Below are 20,319 nucleotides of genomic sequence, written 5' to 3' on the forward strand. Positions count from 1 at the left end.
TTGCTACAAACTATATTGTGCATTTAGGGTACTTTCACAACATAGAGAACTTGTAACTGCAACGTGGCATTCTGCACATCGTTTTTTTTTCCTTTTTCTTTTTTTCGTTTATTACGTTTTTTAAAAATCGAGAGAAGCCCAAATCAAAATCAGGATAAATTTTGATTAATCATCCAGCCCTAGCATACACTGGATTCCTTGAACAGGAACACAAAAAAAACATTATCATCTAGCTGTTTAAACTTTGAAGAACAATTTCCTTCCAAAAAAAAAATCTGACAGAAAGTTATTGGTCTTTTCGCTATACTGTGCTTGCTTTCCTGTTGTGACGATACAGTATGTACAGATGATGCTCCTTTTAGATGCCATTTATGCTAATATCTAATTCCCTGAGAACAAAACTCAACTCCAGCTAACCTCCAATAGAATTCCTCAAGGCTATATTGTGGAAGTCTCTTTCTAATGAAAAACAAAACAAAACAAAAACACATAAGGACAGAGAATATCGCACTTAGCTTGACTAAGTACGCCCACTCACAACTGGAACAAGTTGCATATTGTATAAAAACACCTACGGGAAAATACATAATAGCCAAGTAGAAGCATGTTTTGGATTTCATGAACCACAAATTAACTGTTTTATTTGAATATTAACTTATTTAATGAATAATATGAATATTTCATGAGACCAACAAGAGAGACATTTTTAAGCCACAATAACGGTTCAAAAGAATAAATATCTGGAACCATATTAAAAACATGCAGTAAGAGTTGGAATTATCAACAAGAATAAATATCTGGAACAATATTAAAAACATGCAGTAATAGTTGGTGTTGTGTATCAGAATCATCTAAGAGTATTCATGCAAATGTGTGAAAATTAAACTTACTGTAACACACAACTACAAAATGAGCAATGGACTACAACTCGGAAATAGTCCCTGTGAACATATGAGAACTCTTCTCTCACCCTTCTCATTTGTGATTCATTTGCATGGGTGGAAACGGTGCAGGGGTTTGGGTTTGGCTCTTTTGGACAGTCCAAGTCGGATTGGCCGTGTGCACGTCGTCAAGGGCTGCAGTCTCTTGGCCTCCAACAATGGTGCTGTCCACAAAAGCAAAACGTTAACAGGATGAATCGGCCATTCAAGGTTTGCATTTTTTTATTGCATGTACTGTAAATGTGCTTGAGGACGTCAATACTTTTACTTTCACTAAGAGTCTCTTGCTGCTGTCAGCATACTATTCTTATTAGTTACTTTGAACCATAATTGTGGCTCTGTATTTGGATTTTTCTACACCATTTTTGGGACAATTCCAAAAGAAGGACCAGCATGGTCAGCGAGTGTTAAGAGAGAAGAAAATTAGAAGAAGACATATATATACACCAAAGTTACAGCAAGGCAGCAGTTATTTTATATATTCTAGCTTCCCTGTTACCCTAACATATGGTGACCAGGGTCCTCATGTAATAAGACTTGCGTGGCTTTCATACTAAAACACGGCGTACGTCCATATCCAGAAAACATTGCACGCATAAAAAAATCCAGATGTACGAATCTGTGCGTACGTACGAATCCAAGCACATTCCTTTCATACATCTCAATCAATGCGGAAATGTTACAGTACCAGACTCCTCCCTCTCCACGCCCGTACATAAATATACAAATTAGTATAAACAGGGCTTGCGGGTGTGAATGAAATTCATGATAAGATCATCAATAATTTTGTGTGTACGCACCCTTCATACATGAGGCCCCTGGTGTCCCAGGTTAACGGTTTGGAGCTTTGTGTCTGAAGTCCGGGCGGATTTCACCAGCCCCACTGTTCTTTTTCCCATAACTGTTTTATGTAAAAAGTAGGGCTGGGCAATAAATGTAATTAATACAATACATGGTCTTTTTAAAAATCGAATTGTTGAAAACTAGCTAAATCGTGAAATCTAATTTTGTCTTCTGGATTATTAAAATATGTTGTTCTTATGTTCTGTTACATTCAAATGTTTTCGTGAGTTGCAATTTTGCACAAGTGGGCAGAGAATGCTGGATGAGTGGTTTACAAGACATGTTTACAATAGCTACCAACAACTTAATTGTGGCATTTAAGCACAAACTAATTTAGAATCAGTATACATTATTGTTTGAATAAATGAAACCTTAGATTAAAATCGATTAAAATTGTAATTGTCCTGAATGACTGCAAAAATTGAGATTTTATTTTTGGGCCATATCGCCCAGCCCTTGTACAATGTCAAATTCCCTCTACTCTTGAGTCTTCAGTAGACCTTGATAGAGTGCTGAAATCACTCTACTCTTGCCCCATATATGCATCAGTCAATACCTTAATTATCCCGTGTCTTTCAGCTGTCGTAATAATCTCTTACTTGAAGTTATATAAAGTGATTGCCGCCTTCTTATTCAGATCTGTCTTTTTATTGAATGAAAGTTCTGCATTTACCCCTTAACTACTATTGTACATAATGCTGTGGTGCCTCTCAGTTCCCATCGCTGACTGCATAATTTCAGGTTGTTGTTTTTTTGTGCCTGCTGTATTTTGTGTCAATTTACAATATTTGTTATATATGTACTTATTTATTTATTCACTTATCAAGTTCTTGTGTTAATAATATCATTATTATTTATTTAATGTACCTATTTACTTATCTACATTAATTTATTTATTTATTTTGTGTCATTTTCCTTTACTGCAGAACAGATTTTTTTTTACTCCATGTACAGCACTTTCTATGCAGAGATGGTTATTTTAAAATGTTGTATAAATAAAATTGAGTGGAGTTGAGAATCTATTGAAACCCTAACCTATTCCTGTCTGAAATGTGTTGCCATGTCTCAGCCACCTTAAAATCTTCCATTCTTTTTTTAATTTGTCTTTCTTTATTATTGTATACTGCATTTGATTTTCAGCAAAATCATAATGTCCTCATCTTTTATTTCGAAAACCTAGTAAGTGGTTACCTTACCCTAGCAGAATATGCAGTATAGGAAATTAACACACGTATAGTAATTCCATTATCTCAAGATTAAAAAACTTTGAATGGTTTCGGAAAACACATACTGAATTGAACTTTTCAAAGAGGAAATCCATCATTCTGATAGTAACAATTATCACCACCTTTGAATTAAGATTGTGATCACGGACTCACTGTGGCTTTGTGACTGCATGAGAGGTAGACACATGAAGGATGGTGACCACGTTGTCCTTTTTAGCTCTGTCTGCTGGGTTTCTGGCAGCGACATATTGAAAGTGAGACACAGCCAGGGATGAGTGGCTAATCCTATTTTATTTGTTATCTGTTCCTGCTCATACAATGGGCCTCCATTCATACCAGTGTTATCGTTTCTCTGCAGGTAACCGAGGATGGGAAATGAACCTCTGAATGCTGACAAGAGGTTACAAAATTATTTCTTTCTTTTTTTTGTCCAAACACACCTTTTAAAAAAGATCACCTTTGAAACAAGTGAGACTTTTAGATTTTGTGGAGCAGGAGTTAAAACATTTATGAAAATCAACCTTTGTGTTTCTCCACAAGATAAAAAAGAAAAGAAAATTAACCTCTGTGTTTCTCTGCAGCAATACTTGATCCTTCTGGGGACACATGGCAGCTAATGGGCACTTCCTGTTCACCTCCATGGCTGGTTATACAACAAGCGTCTGGATCTGTTACACATATTTCCACGTTGTGGTTTTCATCGGGACCTAAATGAAAATAAGACACAAAAACGCAATTTTATAAAACTGTCTCAAAGTATCTATTGTAATGGGTGGCAATTTAAGATAATACATTTAATTAAAATAGCTGTTACAGCTGTAACAAGTTAAAAGTTACTGTGTGTGTGTGTAGGGTCTAAAGTCATCCTTAAATATATAACGTAGTACAGAATTAAAAAAAATTTTTTTACTTCAGGTTTCATCCAAAGACCTATTAGTAACTCCTTCCCAATTCCATCCATCCATTTTCTTAACCGCTTATTCCTAACAACTTTTTTTTTTAGATGAAGTGAGTTTGACAACTTGTGTGACTTGTGAAAGAACAGGATGTTCTCTGCAACTGTGGCGTTTGGCCAGTACACAAAAACAAATTTAAATGAAAAATGTGTGGCCAGCTAATTGGAATACTAAAATGAGTTATTATATCAACAGTGCTCTTTGAATAACTGCCCCAAAGGTAATGTTCCTAATAGTCTTGGGCCACTGAGAATAAAAGCTCAATTGAAAATAAATGTACTTACCTAAAGCTGAATCTCTGTGGAGAGCCAGTTCGGGGCTGCTGCTGTGACATTTGCTCTTAGAGACTTCATTGCCCAGCTCAGGCGGCTTCCCATTGTCACATGCAATTTCACTTTTACAGATATTGAAATACACATTTAGTTCCTTTAAGACCAAGTCAAATTCTTTTTTCATCTTAAACTCTGGCCACTGGATCGGGTCGGGGGGTGGACTGTTGTGCACGGCAGCATCATTGGAAAACTCTGAAACAATAACGTCCTCCTCTGAGAAACATTTTGTACAGTTGGCATCAGTGTCAAACCCCCCACTGGCTAAGTCCTGAATGTGACACTCAACTTTACCACCTCCCTCATGGACTTGGTCCTCCTCCATCTCCTTTGGCATCTCCACATGCTGACCCTCTGTTTTGGGCATGGAGTGGTCCTTTTGTGGGGATTTCATCAGCAGCATGGCCAAGCTGGTGTGAAGACAGCCATTCCCTTGGACAGCTTCATCATCATCTGGTGACAGTTGAATCTTGTGGAAGTTGTCAAAGCCCCCTGGCACATTGGTGTAGATAGTGAAAGCAGATGGCAATGAGGCGAATTTGTCCTTGCAGTTTTGAGCCAGGACGCGATCTGGGTTTGGTGAGTGGTGTCTGGGGTTTAACTCATGAGAGCCTGGTACAACAGCATCACTTAATGAAGGCAAAAGCTCATCTTTACACTCCAGCATTTCCGCTGTTTGTTGGTATTCAGGGAAACTTTGGTGTGTGATGACATGTACAGTTTCGTCTCCTGGTGTCAGTTTGGTGTCCTCTGTTAAGCCCTCCATGAGTGATTGGTCACTCATATCCTCATTGCTCTGACTATTTTGTTGCATAACCAGCTCATGTGGTTTTATTTCACCAGTCATTTCTTTGATTTCCTTTGGCTCATCCCTTGTGCCGATTCCAGGCAGTGAATGTTCAACATGCTGGGCCTTCAGGTAGTTGCAGCTGACAGGCAAACAGCTGGACTGCTCTTCCAAATGATGCCCCGCAATAACACAGCTATGTATTTCATCCCCAGCTGGAAGAGGTTTTGTCGTCCTTTGTGGACTAATGCAAGGACTTGATGTCAGATGACAGCTGTCTTCATAGCCAGATGTGTTGTGTGTTCCAGAGGAGGGAACAGAAAAGGACTCACTCAAGTTCTCTTTTTTGTCTTCATGCTGCTGAGGTCTGCACTGGTTAATGGACTGAACTGTCTGATCTGAAGCCGGCTGCAATGGTCTGGCATCAGATGTGGGAGGATGAGGTATTTCCAGCTCACAGACCATTGCTGATGGATGTTTACCTGCAATGCTCTTAGAGTTATAGCAGTTCTCTTCAGCTTCTCTGACAGTTTTGCTCCAGACTGCAAACTCACTTACTCTGTGAGGGTCTGCATCATTATCTTTTTCAGCAGACTCTATGCTGATACTCGCAGACATGTGATTCTCTGGCATGTGATGAACTCTTTCCTTCTCTGTTTCGGCCGCCGTCTCACCATGCTCTTCTTCTGCCTGTCCAAAGTCATCAGGGTTTTCTGTCTCAGTTGAAATGTACTTGGCCGGTGTAGCGTGATAAGAGATAAGTGACACCTCAGCACATTCAACGGGAGAGGCGATGTCGCTTTTTTCTGTATCGTTAGCTAGGTCATTTGTTTCCCTGTCACACGCAGCAGGACTATCACACATGTCCACTTTTCTTTTATCCTCTGCCAAGATTACGGGAACGTCCTTATTAGGTGGAGAGACAAATAATTGAGACTCCTTCATATGACTGAGAGATTTCTCCCCTTCATCCTGTTTCACTCCCTGTTGGAAGATAGTATCAGCGAAATCCTCCTCCTTTTGATTACTGTCATCAAATGCGACAGATTGGCTACATGTACCCGAAGCAGTTTCATGTTGGTCGGAGTCGCAAGGGGAACCTGACTGATATCTGACTTCCGCATCATTTGACAATCCATTTTTAGAAGGTAAGCTGCAATCAGCAAGAGATTTGTCTTCAAGTGAGTTCTCCATGTGTTGACACTCAGGATAACTTGACATTTCAGAAGTAGAGACTTCCAAAGTGCAAGACCCTGATAATGGGCTTAGGCTGATCTTGTCTTGCTGATCATATTGTTTCAGATGAAGGAGTTGAATCACTTCAGTACTAACACAGACTTCAAGTGTGTTTGAGGTTGTGTCTTCAGCGTGGGGCCCAGCAGTTAATATAGTGTCGTGAATTTGTTCACAAGGTTTTTTGTCCTGAATGTGTCTGTTTTGTTCGGTGCATATTACGTCGGCATCTCTGGGTGAGGCCACAGATGGGGAGCCAACAGTTTGGGATGTCAAAACATTTGGGAGGTCATCTGTGCTTGTATTGTCGAAGGTCACTATATAGTCTATCCTTGGTCTTTTGGGGAAGAGAAGAGAACTTTCTGTCTCCATTTTAAGGCTCACACTTCCGTGCACATCTATTTGTGCTTTTTAACTGAAATCTGTAAAAAAAGAAAAGAAAAAAAAAAGCTATATTTTGCATATCCAAGACAAAGTAAAGAGACAATAATGCTTACCTGTCATGTCAAGTCAAAAATGTAGTCAGCAGCAACAATACTGTTGAAAATAATTAATAGTTTACATTTAAGTCTTACTTTAAAATATTTATCTCCATTCCATAAACTAAAGAAAAAATATTTATATTTTGTTAGCTATTTCAACATGACCAAACTATTTTTTATTTTACATAACTGTCAACTGCACCTTAAAGCGTAAGTCAATCCAAAAGTGTTCTTTACAAAATAATATATTGCATGTGCCCCCACTAATCCCTCTACTAGTCTAAACACGCCATTCTGATTAATAATGCTTTGTGGAATATTAGTTAAGTAGCAAAATCTACCCATTTTTATCCATCTCAGGGGGCGACCATTTTGCCACTTGCAGTTGCTCAGGGCTCAGGTATTAACCAATCACGGTTCACCTGTAGCCTTTTCAGCAAGTCAAATCTCCTAACCTTTACGCCACCTTTCCTGGACCTTTGTTGGATTATGTCATCGGGTAAAGGAGGAATGAAAAGGTGGTCCCTTTCAAACATAGGCAAGGACAACATGTTTTCGCATTAATTTGACTCCACTTTTCCTAACTGACATCACCGCGCGACAGCGTGTATTGCTGATGTTGTCGTTCACTTGCAGACTTTACTTCTTTTTTTTTAATACACAGAGTACTTGTTTTTGTGAAGGATCTATGATGATGTTTTTGTTGATTTTAGAATTGCAAATGAATAATAGAAAGGCGTTTATAATTTTATTTGTGTTTGTGTGGAACCACACCATCTCTTTTGTTTTGAATGTATATTTCTTGTTTTCATTGACTATCCACTAGTGACCCCCCCCCCCCCCAAAATATATACACTATTTTTTTTAATCAAATTAGTGTTGTTGTTTTGTTTTAGTTTTTTCTATTATTTTAAAATGTTGAACATGAAACTTTTCTTAACAGTAGTTTGTCAACTGGTCAGAGAAGTAACCCTTGCTAAAGGTGGCATACAGGAACCTTTTCTAAACATTTGTAGAATTTGAATGCTCCTATTCTCCAAGTAGCGCCGGGTCATCTCACTTGAATAGGATAGGAAAGGAAATTACCTAGGCAAAAAACAGAATCCGAAGAGGCCCGTTTTTTTAAGCTAAGCCGTGATTGTATTTAACTGTTGTGTTTGTTGATGCTTGTAGGTGTTGTGTCTGTAATTGTGTAAGGCACATTGGGTTGCCTTGTGTATGAAATAAGCTATAGAAATAAAACTACCTTGCCTTGCCTTATAACCGCTTACATATCCTTATAAATAATTAAAAGGAACTATAACATCAGGAAATTTTAAGTTGATTTCAAATTTATGATGCTTAAGTACCTATATTAAAGTGGGAGCATTTCTACCCATATGTCATAATGACATAATGTCCAAACTTTTTTGTTTGAGGGCCGCATACAGAGAATAAAAAAAAATGCAAGGGGACAGTTTAAAAAGAGATCTACTTAAATTTATTAAGCACACTATAATTAATTAAGTAATCAACTATATATTGTATTTTCCAGTTAATTTAATAAATGCAGAACTTCTCTGTTAAAGGTGATAAGGCAAATAGTTCCGAAATGTAAAGACTTTGGGGTGGCCGCCAGCCCTATATCCCACTAGACTAGATCCACCCTTGCACTGAACAGCAGCCGAATACAATCTCCACAATCAGAACCAAAACAAGAGCAAACTGTAGTAACCTGACCATTTTAAAAACAGAAGGTCATTAATGTGATATCTTCATAAAACATCTCTTAAAACAGAGCAGAAAGTGGAAGAAACTATCTTTCCTTCAAAAATATAATAATCTTTTTATTCATTAGTGTTTAGAAGATAATTTTTATTTTAATCGTAAATAGTTTATTTATAAGCTTTATCTAATTTTCTCTATCGGTAACGTGGGGAATGAAACTACATAGTTTGTCAAAAATGTTGAAAAAATAAGCTGATAAGAGAAATTTTGTACATTATTTAAAAAAATAAAGACCTGTATTGCTAACTAGCTTCTTACATGCTAACGCTAACGCAAACACGTTATTCTATTCAAAGTTGTTTCTGAATACCGGACTTATTTATTGCTGTTTTTGATTATTTATTCATTTACGTAATATATAAAGAATAAGAGCACGAATACTTACTAGCTCAACCACTCGACCTACCTTTAAACCAGCCTGCTCGTTTCACCAGGAGCCTACAACAGGAAGCCACTTTCGAACTAATTAGCATCTAGCTTGAAGTAGCTTCCCGGTTGAGAACCTTGTGTGGCGCCAAACTGGTGGTGACTGGTGAGGAATGATGTCACTGTATAACCATTTTTTTATTTAACTTAAATATTTGGGTGTCACATTCGATGTTAGTTGTACTTTGTCAATTATTTACGCGCCGCTGTCTCTCGTTCGTGCGCTAAAAGGCTGTTGTCTGCCATTTCATGTCACGTGCAGCCTAGGGAAACATTAACGACACACACACACACAGTTACACACACGTATAGAGATAAGCGCATCTCTCCCCCTGCGTGCCTCTTGCCCAGTGCATCACGGCAGTGTGCGTTTAGCAGCAGCATCCCGCACCTGCAGCGCTCACTATCAATCTCAACTACAATACAATACACGCAATAAAAAAACGAGAGGGGGGAAAAAAAAGAAGAAAAGACAAGCTTGTGGCTCGACTAAGTACGCTTCTTTTTTTCCCCTCGCAGTTTTGGACCTCTCCAGACGTTAGATCGGACTTTCCTCCTCGACTTTCCAGGTAGGAGATGCCATACCCTTATCTTTATTTGCGCATTTACATGTTATTATTGAATGTGTACCAGCGTGATGCTATGTAGTGCGCCATTCCCTCTGCTTCCATTTGGAATAATAGTGGATAGTTTAGACGACAATGGTGTAAAGATCACAGAACATACAGTATGAGTTTTTGGGCACAAATTTTGGATGGTTCTCTTGTCACAAGTGCGTCTCGCACATCGCGCTGTTCTGATTCAACAACTAAAGTGAAGAGAATGCTTGACGACTGCTCAGCTGTATTATTAGAAATCGTTTACATACAGTCAAAATCAAGTGCAAGTTGCAACTCTGTGTGCGTGCGTGTGCGTGTGTGCGTGAGAAGAGAATGGAGATGTAGTGTTTTCCATAACCTACATCACCCCATCTGCCACTTTTTGCCAACCAGTGCAGGTTGACCACACCTCCTTATTTTCTTGTATAATGATCGCACCCTTGCGTATCCTGCACGCAGACAACACACACAAATACGAACACTTTCATACACGTGTGCATTAAACATATATGTTTCTAGTGCGTTGTCCAAGCTTATTTTCCTCTCCTGTCTCAAGGTCATCCCCTGTACACGAATGATGGTAAGGGAGACTGTGTTATGTAATAGCCATCCCGGCGACTGACTGTGGGGCCAGTCTGCTGCACGTTGTTCACAAGGGATGTTAGATCAACCTTAGGAATATGTCCTCATAACTGCATACATGCTGATGACTGTGAGTCATTGTTTCCCTGCCTAGCCTTAAGGGTTAGAAGGACAAAAATCTATTTATTCCGGAGTCATTGTAGTGTGCGCTTCTGTATTAAACATAGATTTGGTCTCTGAAACTCATTTTGTAAACGAAAATATACATATGATTAATCATTATGCAGTATAGGTTTTCCTGTGTTGCAAAATGTTGCAAAGCAAGATAAGTGGGTGGGTGTAGAGAGAGAAGTGTTGGCATGATTGTCATTTGCTGCATCTTTGATGGCAAGGCGGGTTTTGTTCTTTTCTTAAGTTGTAAAACAGTCGGAAAAATGTTACTGGTATTTGGGGAATTAACTGAAATGCGGTATCTAGAAAGACAAGAATAGAATAGACTGAAAATTTGCCAAAATTTCACAGTGAAAAGAGATGTTTTATAGTTTGCATGTCTTCGTTGCATACATTATTATAAATAACCCATACAACTAAAAATGACAATTTTTATTAACTTTGTCAAGTTAAATTGGACACCACATTACTCAAATGTGATTTTGCCCAAGTAGTCTTTCTTATAATAGTTTTAGATATTTAGTAGCCGTAATGGCAGAAAATAATGTACAAATACAGTATTCCATAATTTCTCAGCTAAACTAATAAAGGAAAACTGGAAATTTACAAGAACATTTTTGTGTTTGAAACCTGAATTCCTGTTCCACATTCAAGACAATGTTTGAAAACCTCCATATTCTATATGCATTTATTATAATAGAGGAAAGCATCACTGCTTATGAGGCGTCTTCATTGTGGGTTGCGTACGATGTGCGGGCGTAAATACTGTGCCGAGCACTCGCTGTGACGATCCCTGACTGACAGGGACTTAGCTGAAAGTCAAAGGACAACAACAAATGTGTACAAACCAACAAGGAACTTATGTGGTTAGTGCACAGAAGCTGTGATTCAGCTGATGTCTTGTGAATGAAGTGTGCGTACATGTGTGTACATACTGAATATATGTATTCGCTCAGGCGGAGAGTCATGTCGTGCCAAGGGTTGTTTTAATATGTTGACTGACAAGAAGAAGAATGACACACAGGCATGTAAACAATGAACAGAGATGACTTAACACTCCACAGTAAAGAGTGGAACCTCTAAGGGCCTCAGAATTGTTTAGAATCTGTTCCAGGGTCAAACTGTTGTATTTATATAACTTTGAGGGCTCCATTTTCAGTTTAGTGCGCCAAGGACGGTGAGACAAAGTGTTTGTATTTTCGCACTTGAAAGTGACGCTGCACAGTTGATGAGGTGAAGCAAATTTAAACCCCGGATGTTTTTTTTTCTCTTTGGTTCCATTTTAAATAGAGCTCCGTTGCTGTGTACTAGCCTCGTCCTAGCTTGCGCTAAGCTAGTTCGCCATTCAGGTCCAGTGTCCAACTTAGCTGGGCTTTATTGACTGACTGCTTAAGAGTTTAATTTAATGTTCATTAGCTGGCCAAATGTTAACACGCAAGTATTTCCAGGCGTCACACATGTGCACTCCCCACAAAGGTGCATGTTGTATTTTCTCCTCACATCTCACGTCTTTGTTGTTCTTGTTTGCTTCAAGACAGTTCAAACTCTTTAAGTTTTGTGGGATTTAATTACAACAGAAACTATTGTCTATAGAGGATCTACTTACTATGTTGTACTGAAAAATCGTAACTATTTGATAGCTTATTATAATACAACGACATGCTTCATAATAAAGTATTGATTTAACTCATAGTGCTCATTTATGGCTTGTCCGACATCAACTGCATCACATAAGTGAGCAGTTGGGTCTTTACTGCCTTGCTCAAGGGCCCCATTGCAGTACCTAAGGAACAAAGCAACTTCTCTGTAAACAGTTACAGTTTCCACTAAATTTCAGTGGTTAGCCTGAGTCCCATGTTGGTGTTAGCAGGCTATACTTGCAGAGGTGGGCAATCTCGGTCCTCGAGGGCTGCAGGTTTGGGAGGTTTCTCACTTCCAACACAAGCTGATCTTAATCAACAGGATCGTTATCAGGCTTATGCAGAGCTTGCTGATGAGCTGATCATATACCAGCTGTGTTGGAGAAGGGCAACATGCAAAACCTGCAGGACTCCGGCCCTCAATGCCCACCTCTGCGTTGGAGTCTATCCAGAGCTCACATGCACCACTCCTAAAACGCACATCTGTCTTCTGGAACCTGCTGCCTCAAGGCTCGGCCCATCTAGTCTGACAACATACAGTAACAGGCGAAAAGCTGTTATGATATGATCCGTTTACTCACTTTCACCATAACTCGGGATATTTTTTTAACTGTCCTTTCAAGGTTTGCTACAAGATAAGCTGAGGGTTCTGTACTTCTCTGCACAAGTGAATGCATGATAGTAAATATGAGGAAGTTGACCTATTGGAGCTTGGTTCAGGTTTTACTCGGCTATTTTTTATTGATTGATCTCTTACAAAGCATCGGTATAATAGCAGCATTAGTCAAGTAAATGAGGGAGTGTGCAATTTTAAAGAATTACACACTTTTGGTCATGTTTGTTAAAACAGTCATTATGACCTATGGGGGGGGGGGGGGGTATGCCGTCTTGTGCCTCTTGAGAAACCATCATGCCCGAGAAAAACAACCAATCAGAGACAGACGGTGTGGCTTACGAGGTGTCAATCATTTGTATGGAATTGATTGTTGATTGTCTTGAAACAATTGTGGCACTTTTGATCACACAACCAGCAAGAGTGCTGTTGATTCAGTCTGTACTAGAAGAACACAAATCAGTACTGACAGCTTGCTAATTTTATGTGAAAATGTTGAACTTTGGGCATTAGAGAAAAGTGAAAATATGACATTAGTTATATTGGCTTTGTCACACCATCGTAGCCCAAATGAATCCTTCTATAGTTATTTAATTGTGGGAATGCATTCCCACATATGTTATTGTGATTTTTATTTTCCACACTTTTTTGCCATGTAACAACTCCTACATAATACTTCAGATTTACACCGTTCAAATTTCAACTTGCTTCAAACATTCACGCCACCCGGGGTATATATTGTCCGATTCCACATTACTTACAGTATTCGCACAATTTAATGTTAAATATCAACTTTTCCCCATTCATTTTCAATAAAACAGACATTGAAATTTCCATTCCTTGCCCACTTCCGTACATGCAACTTATCATCATTACCAGCTGTCTGATATAGTGATGGGAAAATGAAGCTTCATGAAGCACTTGTGATATTTTTTGACTCCCCTAGATGGTGCTCTTGGTTTAAATATAAAAGCTAGTGCAAAAGAAATTGATTACATTTCCACTGCATCTTTCAACCAAGAGTGGCATCTAGAGGCGTCAAAAAATATTACAAGTGCTTCATGAAGCTTCATTTTCCCATCACTAGTCTGATACTGCTCAGTGGCGCAGTTGGTAAAGTGCATTGTTCACTAACCTGGGGGTCGTAAGTTAAAATCCATGTCTGTTATGCTGTGATATACATGTATACCAACTATCATATCACGAAATGCATTATAATTTCACTGAAATTATTAATGCAGTTTTTGTTTTTTTTTATTTATCATCCAACTATCCATCCATCCATTTTCTTAACCGCTTAGTCCTCACAAGGGTCGCTGGAGCCTATCCCAGCTGGCTTCGGGCAGTAGGCGGGGTACACACTGAACTGGTTGCCAGCCAATCCAGGGCACAGAGAGACAAACAACCATCCACACTCACAATTACACCTATGGACAATTTGGAGTGATCAATTAACCTGCCATGCATGTCTTTTGGAATGTGGGAGGAAACCGGAGCACCCGGAAAAAACCCACGCGAGCACGGGGAGAACATGCAAACTCCACCCAGGAAGGCCGAAGCCCGGACTCGATCTCACGTCCTCTGCACTGGCAGGCGGACATGCTAACCAGTCATCCGCCGTGCCGCCCTCATAATTAGTCAGTTTCACGTGATTTATCTTTCGATTTACTGTATAAGCATTTCAGAAAGATTCCACATGTATTCAGCTTTTATTAGCATTCAGCTTTCAGCATTCCCACGCAATTTCTGCAGAAATTGCACTTTTTCTAGTCAGTCAAGTTATTTTGTTTTTACTCAACAGCTGTTCACAATTGACTAATTCATTTTCTGTTCATATTTTCTCAAGAAAATATCATGCATCTCTGAGTTTTTTCATTGCGATCAGCTGTTCTGTGATCACAAATAAAAAAGAATAGAGCCTTGATTAGCTCCAATGAGCTCAAATAGCATCTTAGAATCTAATGTCTAGCAGTGATGATGATCATCTTTTCATCAAAAGTCTACATTTAATGACATGCCTCATCATGAGCCTCAGTCTTGTTTGGGTGTTTCATTGATTCAACCTGAAGTGAGGGCGTAAATATCCTGGACATTCCCCCGTTCACCAAAATGGCTTCCTTTTCTTGTGGCTTTGTTTTTGATGCCATCTAACTCACAGGGATTCCCATAATTGCTATACCGTAATTACCAAAATAAACTACACCCACATTTCACACGTCTACTAATTTGTGAATCTTAAACACACACAAAAAGCAAACAAGTCAAATATCATACATGTGAGTTTCCAAAATTACTTAATTAATGGGGTATAGATGTGAAGTACACTCTCCTTCCTCATGTCTCCTTTTTTTTCCCCCTAAGAAACTCAGGGCACTAATAAGCGAACCGCCAGTCTTCCCATTCTGTCCATTTTTTTGTGTTTATCAGATATGTGGTGAATGTGAAGACAAATTCTTTGTGTGTTTTTACATACTTGACCAATAATTCTGATAATAATTCTGGAGTACACAATTATGGTGATGATTCAGATAAGAGACATTAAATACAGAAAAAAACATAGTTCTACAATAGAGATAAACAATATGTTTTTTTTTCAGAGCCGATACGATTATTAGTCATCAAGGACGCAGATAACCGATATTTGGAGCCGATGTTTTTTTCCACCAAAAGGAAAAATATTGGCATCAAAATTTGAAAAAATACAAACACCAGCTCTTGATAAAACTTTTTTTAAAGCATATGTTTATTGAACATCTAAAAAAATCTTAGTTAATAGACAGCTTTGTTTTAAAAATATAACACAAAGTTCAGGGATCTCCCAGGGGCATGTCTTCAAAAGTTAAATACAAACTTAAGTAAATAGCTCCCTATTCTTTTCTACAGTAAATAAAGATTTCTCAAATTTAAAAATACAAGTATTAAAATTGTATTTGTCTTAGTTTTCATTTCAAACAAAAACAGAAGGTGCTGAGAGTTCAATCAGCATATATAAAAAATTTAATAATTAGTTCCCTGAATTTTTTCCTCCCCTCTACACTTTTTTAAATGGATCTATTATCGGCCATATGCCGATATTTGTCAAAATGTTGAACATCGGTGCCGATAATTGACCCAGCCGATAACTGGTCTATCCCTATTCTACATATTAGTTCTCTTCAGATGATGTCTTGCAATTGGTCATTGTGATTTTTTGTACAATGCAATTTGGAAACCAAAATGTCAAGGATTGTAGGAAGATACAATAATTATGGTTTGGACAGTAAATGTGAGGAAAAAGAATGCAGCTGAAATGTATGACACTTCTGGCTGAATGAATGGATGTTGTTGGTTCTGACTGGATGCTTCTAAATATGAAACAAACTCATGAAAGTAGGACAAGTAGCTGATTAAAGAAAGCAAGAAAAGGTGTATGTCTCACAGCTGCCCTTATAACTAAACGCAAACACAGCCCGGGACTTTATTCAAATGCAATTCTGCCTACTCAGAGAACACACACGACGTTTTTGCTTCGGTTGAACCATCAGAGTTCTCTCGAAATCTCAGTTTTCACTGCTGATGAATCACTCTTCTATTTTTGTAATAAAAGACAAATATTTTTGTGTTTTGTTTGTGTGCAGGCAAAATGGGGAAACAGAACAGCAAGCTGACCCCTGAGGTGATGGAAGATCTGGTGAAGAATACAGAATTCAATGAACATGAGCTGAAGCAGTGGTACAAGGGCTTCCTGAAGGACTGTCCCACCGGACGTCTTAACCTCGAGGAATTCCAGCAGCTCTATGTCAAGGTGAGTCCAACAATCACATGTATCACGTTCATGCTTATAGATATCTATCAAGCTTTCCAGTGCATCTAAATGTCCATTCGCACGTTCTAAACCTTGGTTTAAACTATTTAAAAGTCAAGCTAGACTAGTGAATACAAAGTAAAGATATATACATTACCAACCAACCATACATGTAGCCACCAATTTATGTCTTTCTGTTCTTTGACTCATCAACATAGAATTTTCTCTATGTTATTTTGATAAAAGATTGTTTAGAATGGTGTGCCAGAGGGAAAACAAAAGGCTTAGATTACCGTATTTATGCGACCATAAGGTGCAACATATTATAAGTCAGTTACGGATGCTATTTCTATGTTAAACACACTCACAAGGCGCACCGTAGTATTGGACGCTAGCTCAAAACATATGGTAGCATGCTATTACGCTAAAACATACACTCGCATGCATGCTAGCTCTAGCTTATGTTTTTAAAAGGGCAGCGGAGCAAAACTGAGTTCGGTTGTACTTTATTGAAATATTTAACAATGTAAACAGTGAGTTCAGTTATACCGTAGTTTTCAAAACAGAACAAACAGGAGATCAACTATATCTCTATACGAGTTTGGTCATTTGCAGTTGTTTGTTTCTTTGGGGTCGTTTAAATGACACTGCTAATAGCGATGGTACAATTCAGCCTATTGGCTGATATAGAAGACGCAGCTGCCGCAGGAGAGATACACATAAAGCCCCTAGCATATTAGCATACTACTAGCGTAATGCTAGCATATTTCATACCAAGCAAGCGTGTGTGTGTGTGAGAGAGAGAGACACACTCTGCCAAAAATGCTCAAGCACATTGCCTAAAAAGGCAAATATGACCATTTTCTAAACAATAACTGTTTTTGAGTTTATACTGTACCTGCTGCTAATTTGGACTGGGTTGTGAAGTGAAAATACATTACATGCAACGAAAACAATTTTTGAGTTAATAGTCGTCCTTTTTTAAATGGAGAAACATAATCCAAAATTCTACATTGTAAATCCATTTTGATTATTTTTGAGAGAAAATAAAATGTTTACCGATACCAGCAGAATGTAATCTGTTAAAACAATTAATTAGCTTAGTCTGAATGTGTTCAACAAACTTTCATGAATTGCGAGGCTAGATTAATCATTTCTAATAAATAAATAAATAAATAACCATTTTAAAAGACAAAGCTTTCCATTTCCAGTTCTGATAAAAACTGCTGTAGCAATTATTTTGATTTTAACTTATGAGGTTGATCCTATATATTCATTCTAAGAAACAAGCATTCACAGTGCTCTTGTATGTCAAAAATGTGTTATATTTATTGTTCACTCATTTTGCCACCACTCCTCTCAGAATAATGGACACATTGCATTCAATAATTAGCATTATGTTGATTATAAAACGATGATATTAGACAAGACCTATTTGCATGTTCCCATTTGCTGTTCCTGTATCTGGGCAGAAAACCAACAAAGAAGCAGATATTAGATTGGCCTCTACTCACATTAATATGTAGCCTACTGTATCTCATTAAGCAGCGGGTGTGAATTTATTCAATGACATTAATTTCATTTAGTTCTGGTAAACAGCAGTGATTTTGGAATTAAACTGACAATGTGACAAACTAACAACAATACTAATTTAGACCCTCACAACTGGGAGGGATTCTTTGAGAAACATTAATACTGCCTGGCATCCTGGCATTTTTAGAAGAAACTAATTTGTATGGAGTGCGAAATTGAAATCTACAATTTTAGAAATTAAAGTAAAGTACACCGTAATATTGCTGCATGATAAAGTGACACTCGGTAAATTGGTACATAATTGCTGGGTTACTCTGAATGTATTTGTGTTTACATTAGTCTGTTTTATTTAATTTGTGTTTAATCACATTATGTACAATTCTTCAGAGTTCAGATGCCAGCCTGCATTGTGAGTAGTGTAAGAATAAGCATTAATCTTTTATAACCGGTGCCAGGAAATGCCAGAGGGTGCTGCAGTTACATAAGACCCTCCTGCACAGGCACTGAGGTCACAAGTGAACTTCCTTTAAATGCCAATGGAGCTCATGCATCAGCTCCCAACCAGAAAAGAAAAGAGACATATTTTTGCATCATGGTCTTCAAGCTTTCAGTTGAAAAACTCACAGCTGAGGATCAGACACCATGTGAACTTTCCATATTGACTCAATGGTCCTATCAAAATTGGTCAATTGATTTCAATTTGAATAACCCAAAAATATTTTTTACAAAAAGGGAAATCTGCACACACAAAAACCAGCACTGACCTGTAGGTTGGAGGGAAAATCCCATTATTGATGCATCCTATTGTGTTTCTAGGCAACAGTGAATCCATGATAGGGCTTTATTTAAATCCAGCCAGCTGATAAGTGGAAAAACGGCCTGCTGTGACCTCACGTTAACAGGACACATTGTTCCTGTGAAGAGTAACTGTGACTGTGTGTGTGTTTATGGGTGGTGGGTGTGTTGTTCATATTTGGTTAGAGCAGTGTTTGCAGGAAACCAAGGGGCAAAGACCGGAAAAGTATGCATGTATGCGTGCATTATTTATTAGTCATTAAATCCTATGGAGTCATGCGACACAGCAACGAGAGATCAGTTGTGTTACAATGTGTATGTGTGGTATACTCACCTGTGCACTCAGATATTTTTTATTTATTTACTCTACTGTGTTTAATTATGTGTTTTTTTCCCGCTGCTATGCCGGATTTGCGCCCCTCATGAAAATAGAGACCAATGTGTTATAGACAGAGGTGGCAAATCCAGGTCCAGAAAGTAAAAACCCCGCCACAGTTTGGCTTTAGCCCCAGGTGCTAGCTAGCTAGCTAGCTCCCTAGCTAGCTTCCATGGAGCTCGTTAACCTGCTAGGGAGTTAGCTAGCTAGCTAGCACCAGAGGCTACAGCAAAACTGTGGCAGGGTTTTTACTTTCTCAACCTATATTTGCCACCTCTAGTTATAGAATAAAAGGCCTTTATCAGTTGTTCAGACATCTATTCATTTTCTTATGCCAATTATCCTCATTAGGACAGCCAGGACTGGTCGCCAGCCAGTTGAAGGGCACATGAAGGCAAAGAACCATTCACACATTCAGATTGTGAAATGAGAAGAGATGGTAGTGTGATTTTAAGTGTCTATTAGTATGTTAAATTTAAAAGGTAATAGCTTATTTAAATGTGAGATGGATAAAGTGAAATCATTTCTCAAGTCAGACTCCTGGATAGATGAGTGGAGTGTGGGGCATAGTCCTAATTTTATCAGGCATTTTATAATGTAGTCTCCGTTTTAGTCCAGTTTCAATCATGCTTGTTAGTTTTTAATTATAGTTAGTCAGCAGATAATATTAAACATTTCGGATCTAAAATAATTTTACATTAAAAAAAATTCTCATCTTTTTCAATTTCACACACACAATTACAGTATATCAACAAGTGGCTACTATGGCTCTATGCTACAAGCTAGTAAGTTAGCCAGCATTAGTTAGCGGTCAGGAAATTAATCAAATAAATTGTTACATACTGTTGCTTAATGTAGATTCAGTGTTCAATGTTACGTTTGAAATTATATTAAAGTGGTTTGATTTCCATCTAAATTCATGTAAAATAATTTTGGTCAATTACACTGAATGAAAAACTTTGACGTAGAATTCGAAATTAGGTTATAGTTATGCAGTGCTATAGTTGACACCAGTGCAGCCAAAATGGATGGGTGACTAGATGTGACAATTCATTCACTGAGGCACTTATACATCAGCGTGTGAAATTTCACATCCCAGACACATCAGATCCTTTGTAAGTCATTTGGAACAAGAGTTAGTGATGATTCCTGAAACACTGGTGTGATAGTTTGTCCTAAAGTTTTTTTTCTTTCTCTTTGATACCTAACACACGTCCAAGGGTCGTCATCAAGATG

At 38.1% G+C, this 20,319-nt stretch overlaps 2 protein-coding genes across 6 annotated transcripts in view; one reads left to right on the forward strand and one right to left on the reverse strand.

Annotated features, from left to right (window-relative positions):
* Positions 1-614: 614 nt before the first annotated feature.
* On the reverse strand, positions 615-9,294 carry LOC147158360 (uncharacterized). Of its 5 annotated transcripts, XM_086060747.1 has the most exons (6): positions 8,950-9,294; positions 4,593-6,737; positions 4,251-4,511; positions 3,574-3,717; positions 3,164-3,244; positions 615-1,105 (listed from the first exon to the last, which is right to left on the reverse strand). In XM_086060747.1, exons 2-6 carry the CDS (start codon positions 6,685-6,687, stop codon positions 987-989), a joined length of 2,700 nt encoding a protein of 899 aa, XP_085916873.1. In that variant the 5' UTR covers positions 6,688-6,737; positions 8,950-9,294; the 3' UTR covers positions 615-986. The 5 variants fall into 5 exon arrangements, with proteins under 5 accessions (XP_085916873.1, XP_085916870.1, XP_085916868.1 ...); XM_086060744.1 differs by having other exon boundaries at positions 4,251-6,737; positions 8,971-9,294; XM_086060742.1 differs by having other exon boundaries at positions 4,251-6,737; positions 8,950-9,293.
* vsnl1a (visinin-like 1a) overlaps positions 9,290-20,319 on the forward strand; it is a 31,274-nt gene continuing 20,244 nt past the window's right edge. Inside the window, exons 1-2 of the mRNA XM_086060750.1 lie at positions 9,290-9,559; positions 16,213-16,379. Coding sequence (XP_085916876.1) covers positions 16,218-16,379 — 162 coding nt within the window. The 5' untranslated portion in view covers positions 9,290-9,559; positions 16,213-16,217. The remainder of the gene's footprint in view (positions 9,560-16,212; positions 16,380-20,319) is intronic.

Source organism: Leptonotus elevatus, chromosome 18, assembly GCF_054856555.1.
Source record: "Leptonotus elevatus isolate MCC_2025b chromosome 18, RoL_Lele_1.0, whole genome shotgun sequence".
Taxonomy (NCBI): Eukaryota; Metazoa; Chordata; class Actinopteri; order Syngnathiformes; family Syngnathidae; genus Leptonotus; species Leptonotus elevatus.

What these genes read in the sequence shown, in the direction of transcription:
- LOC147158360 (XM_086060744.1), bottom strand. Translation starts at nt 6,687, where the DNA reads ATGGAGACAGAAAGTTCTCTTCTCTTCCCCAAAAGACCAAGGATAGAC. An exon ending in CCACAGAGATTCAGCTTTAG is followed by an intron (nt 3,718 to 4,250) that starts GTAAGTACATTT and finishes ATTTTCATTTAG; the next exon opens with GTCCCGATGAAAACCACAAC. An exon ending in CATGCAGTCACAAAGCCACA is followed by an intron (nt 1,106 to 3,163) that starts GTGAGTCCGTGA and finishes TTTTGTGGACAG; the next exon opens with CACCATTGTTGGAGGCCAAG.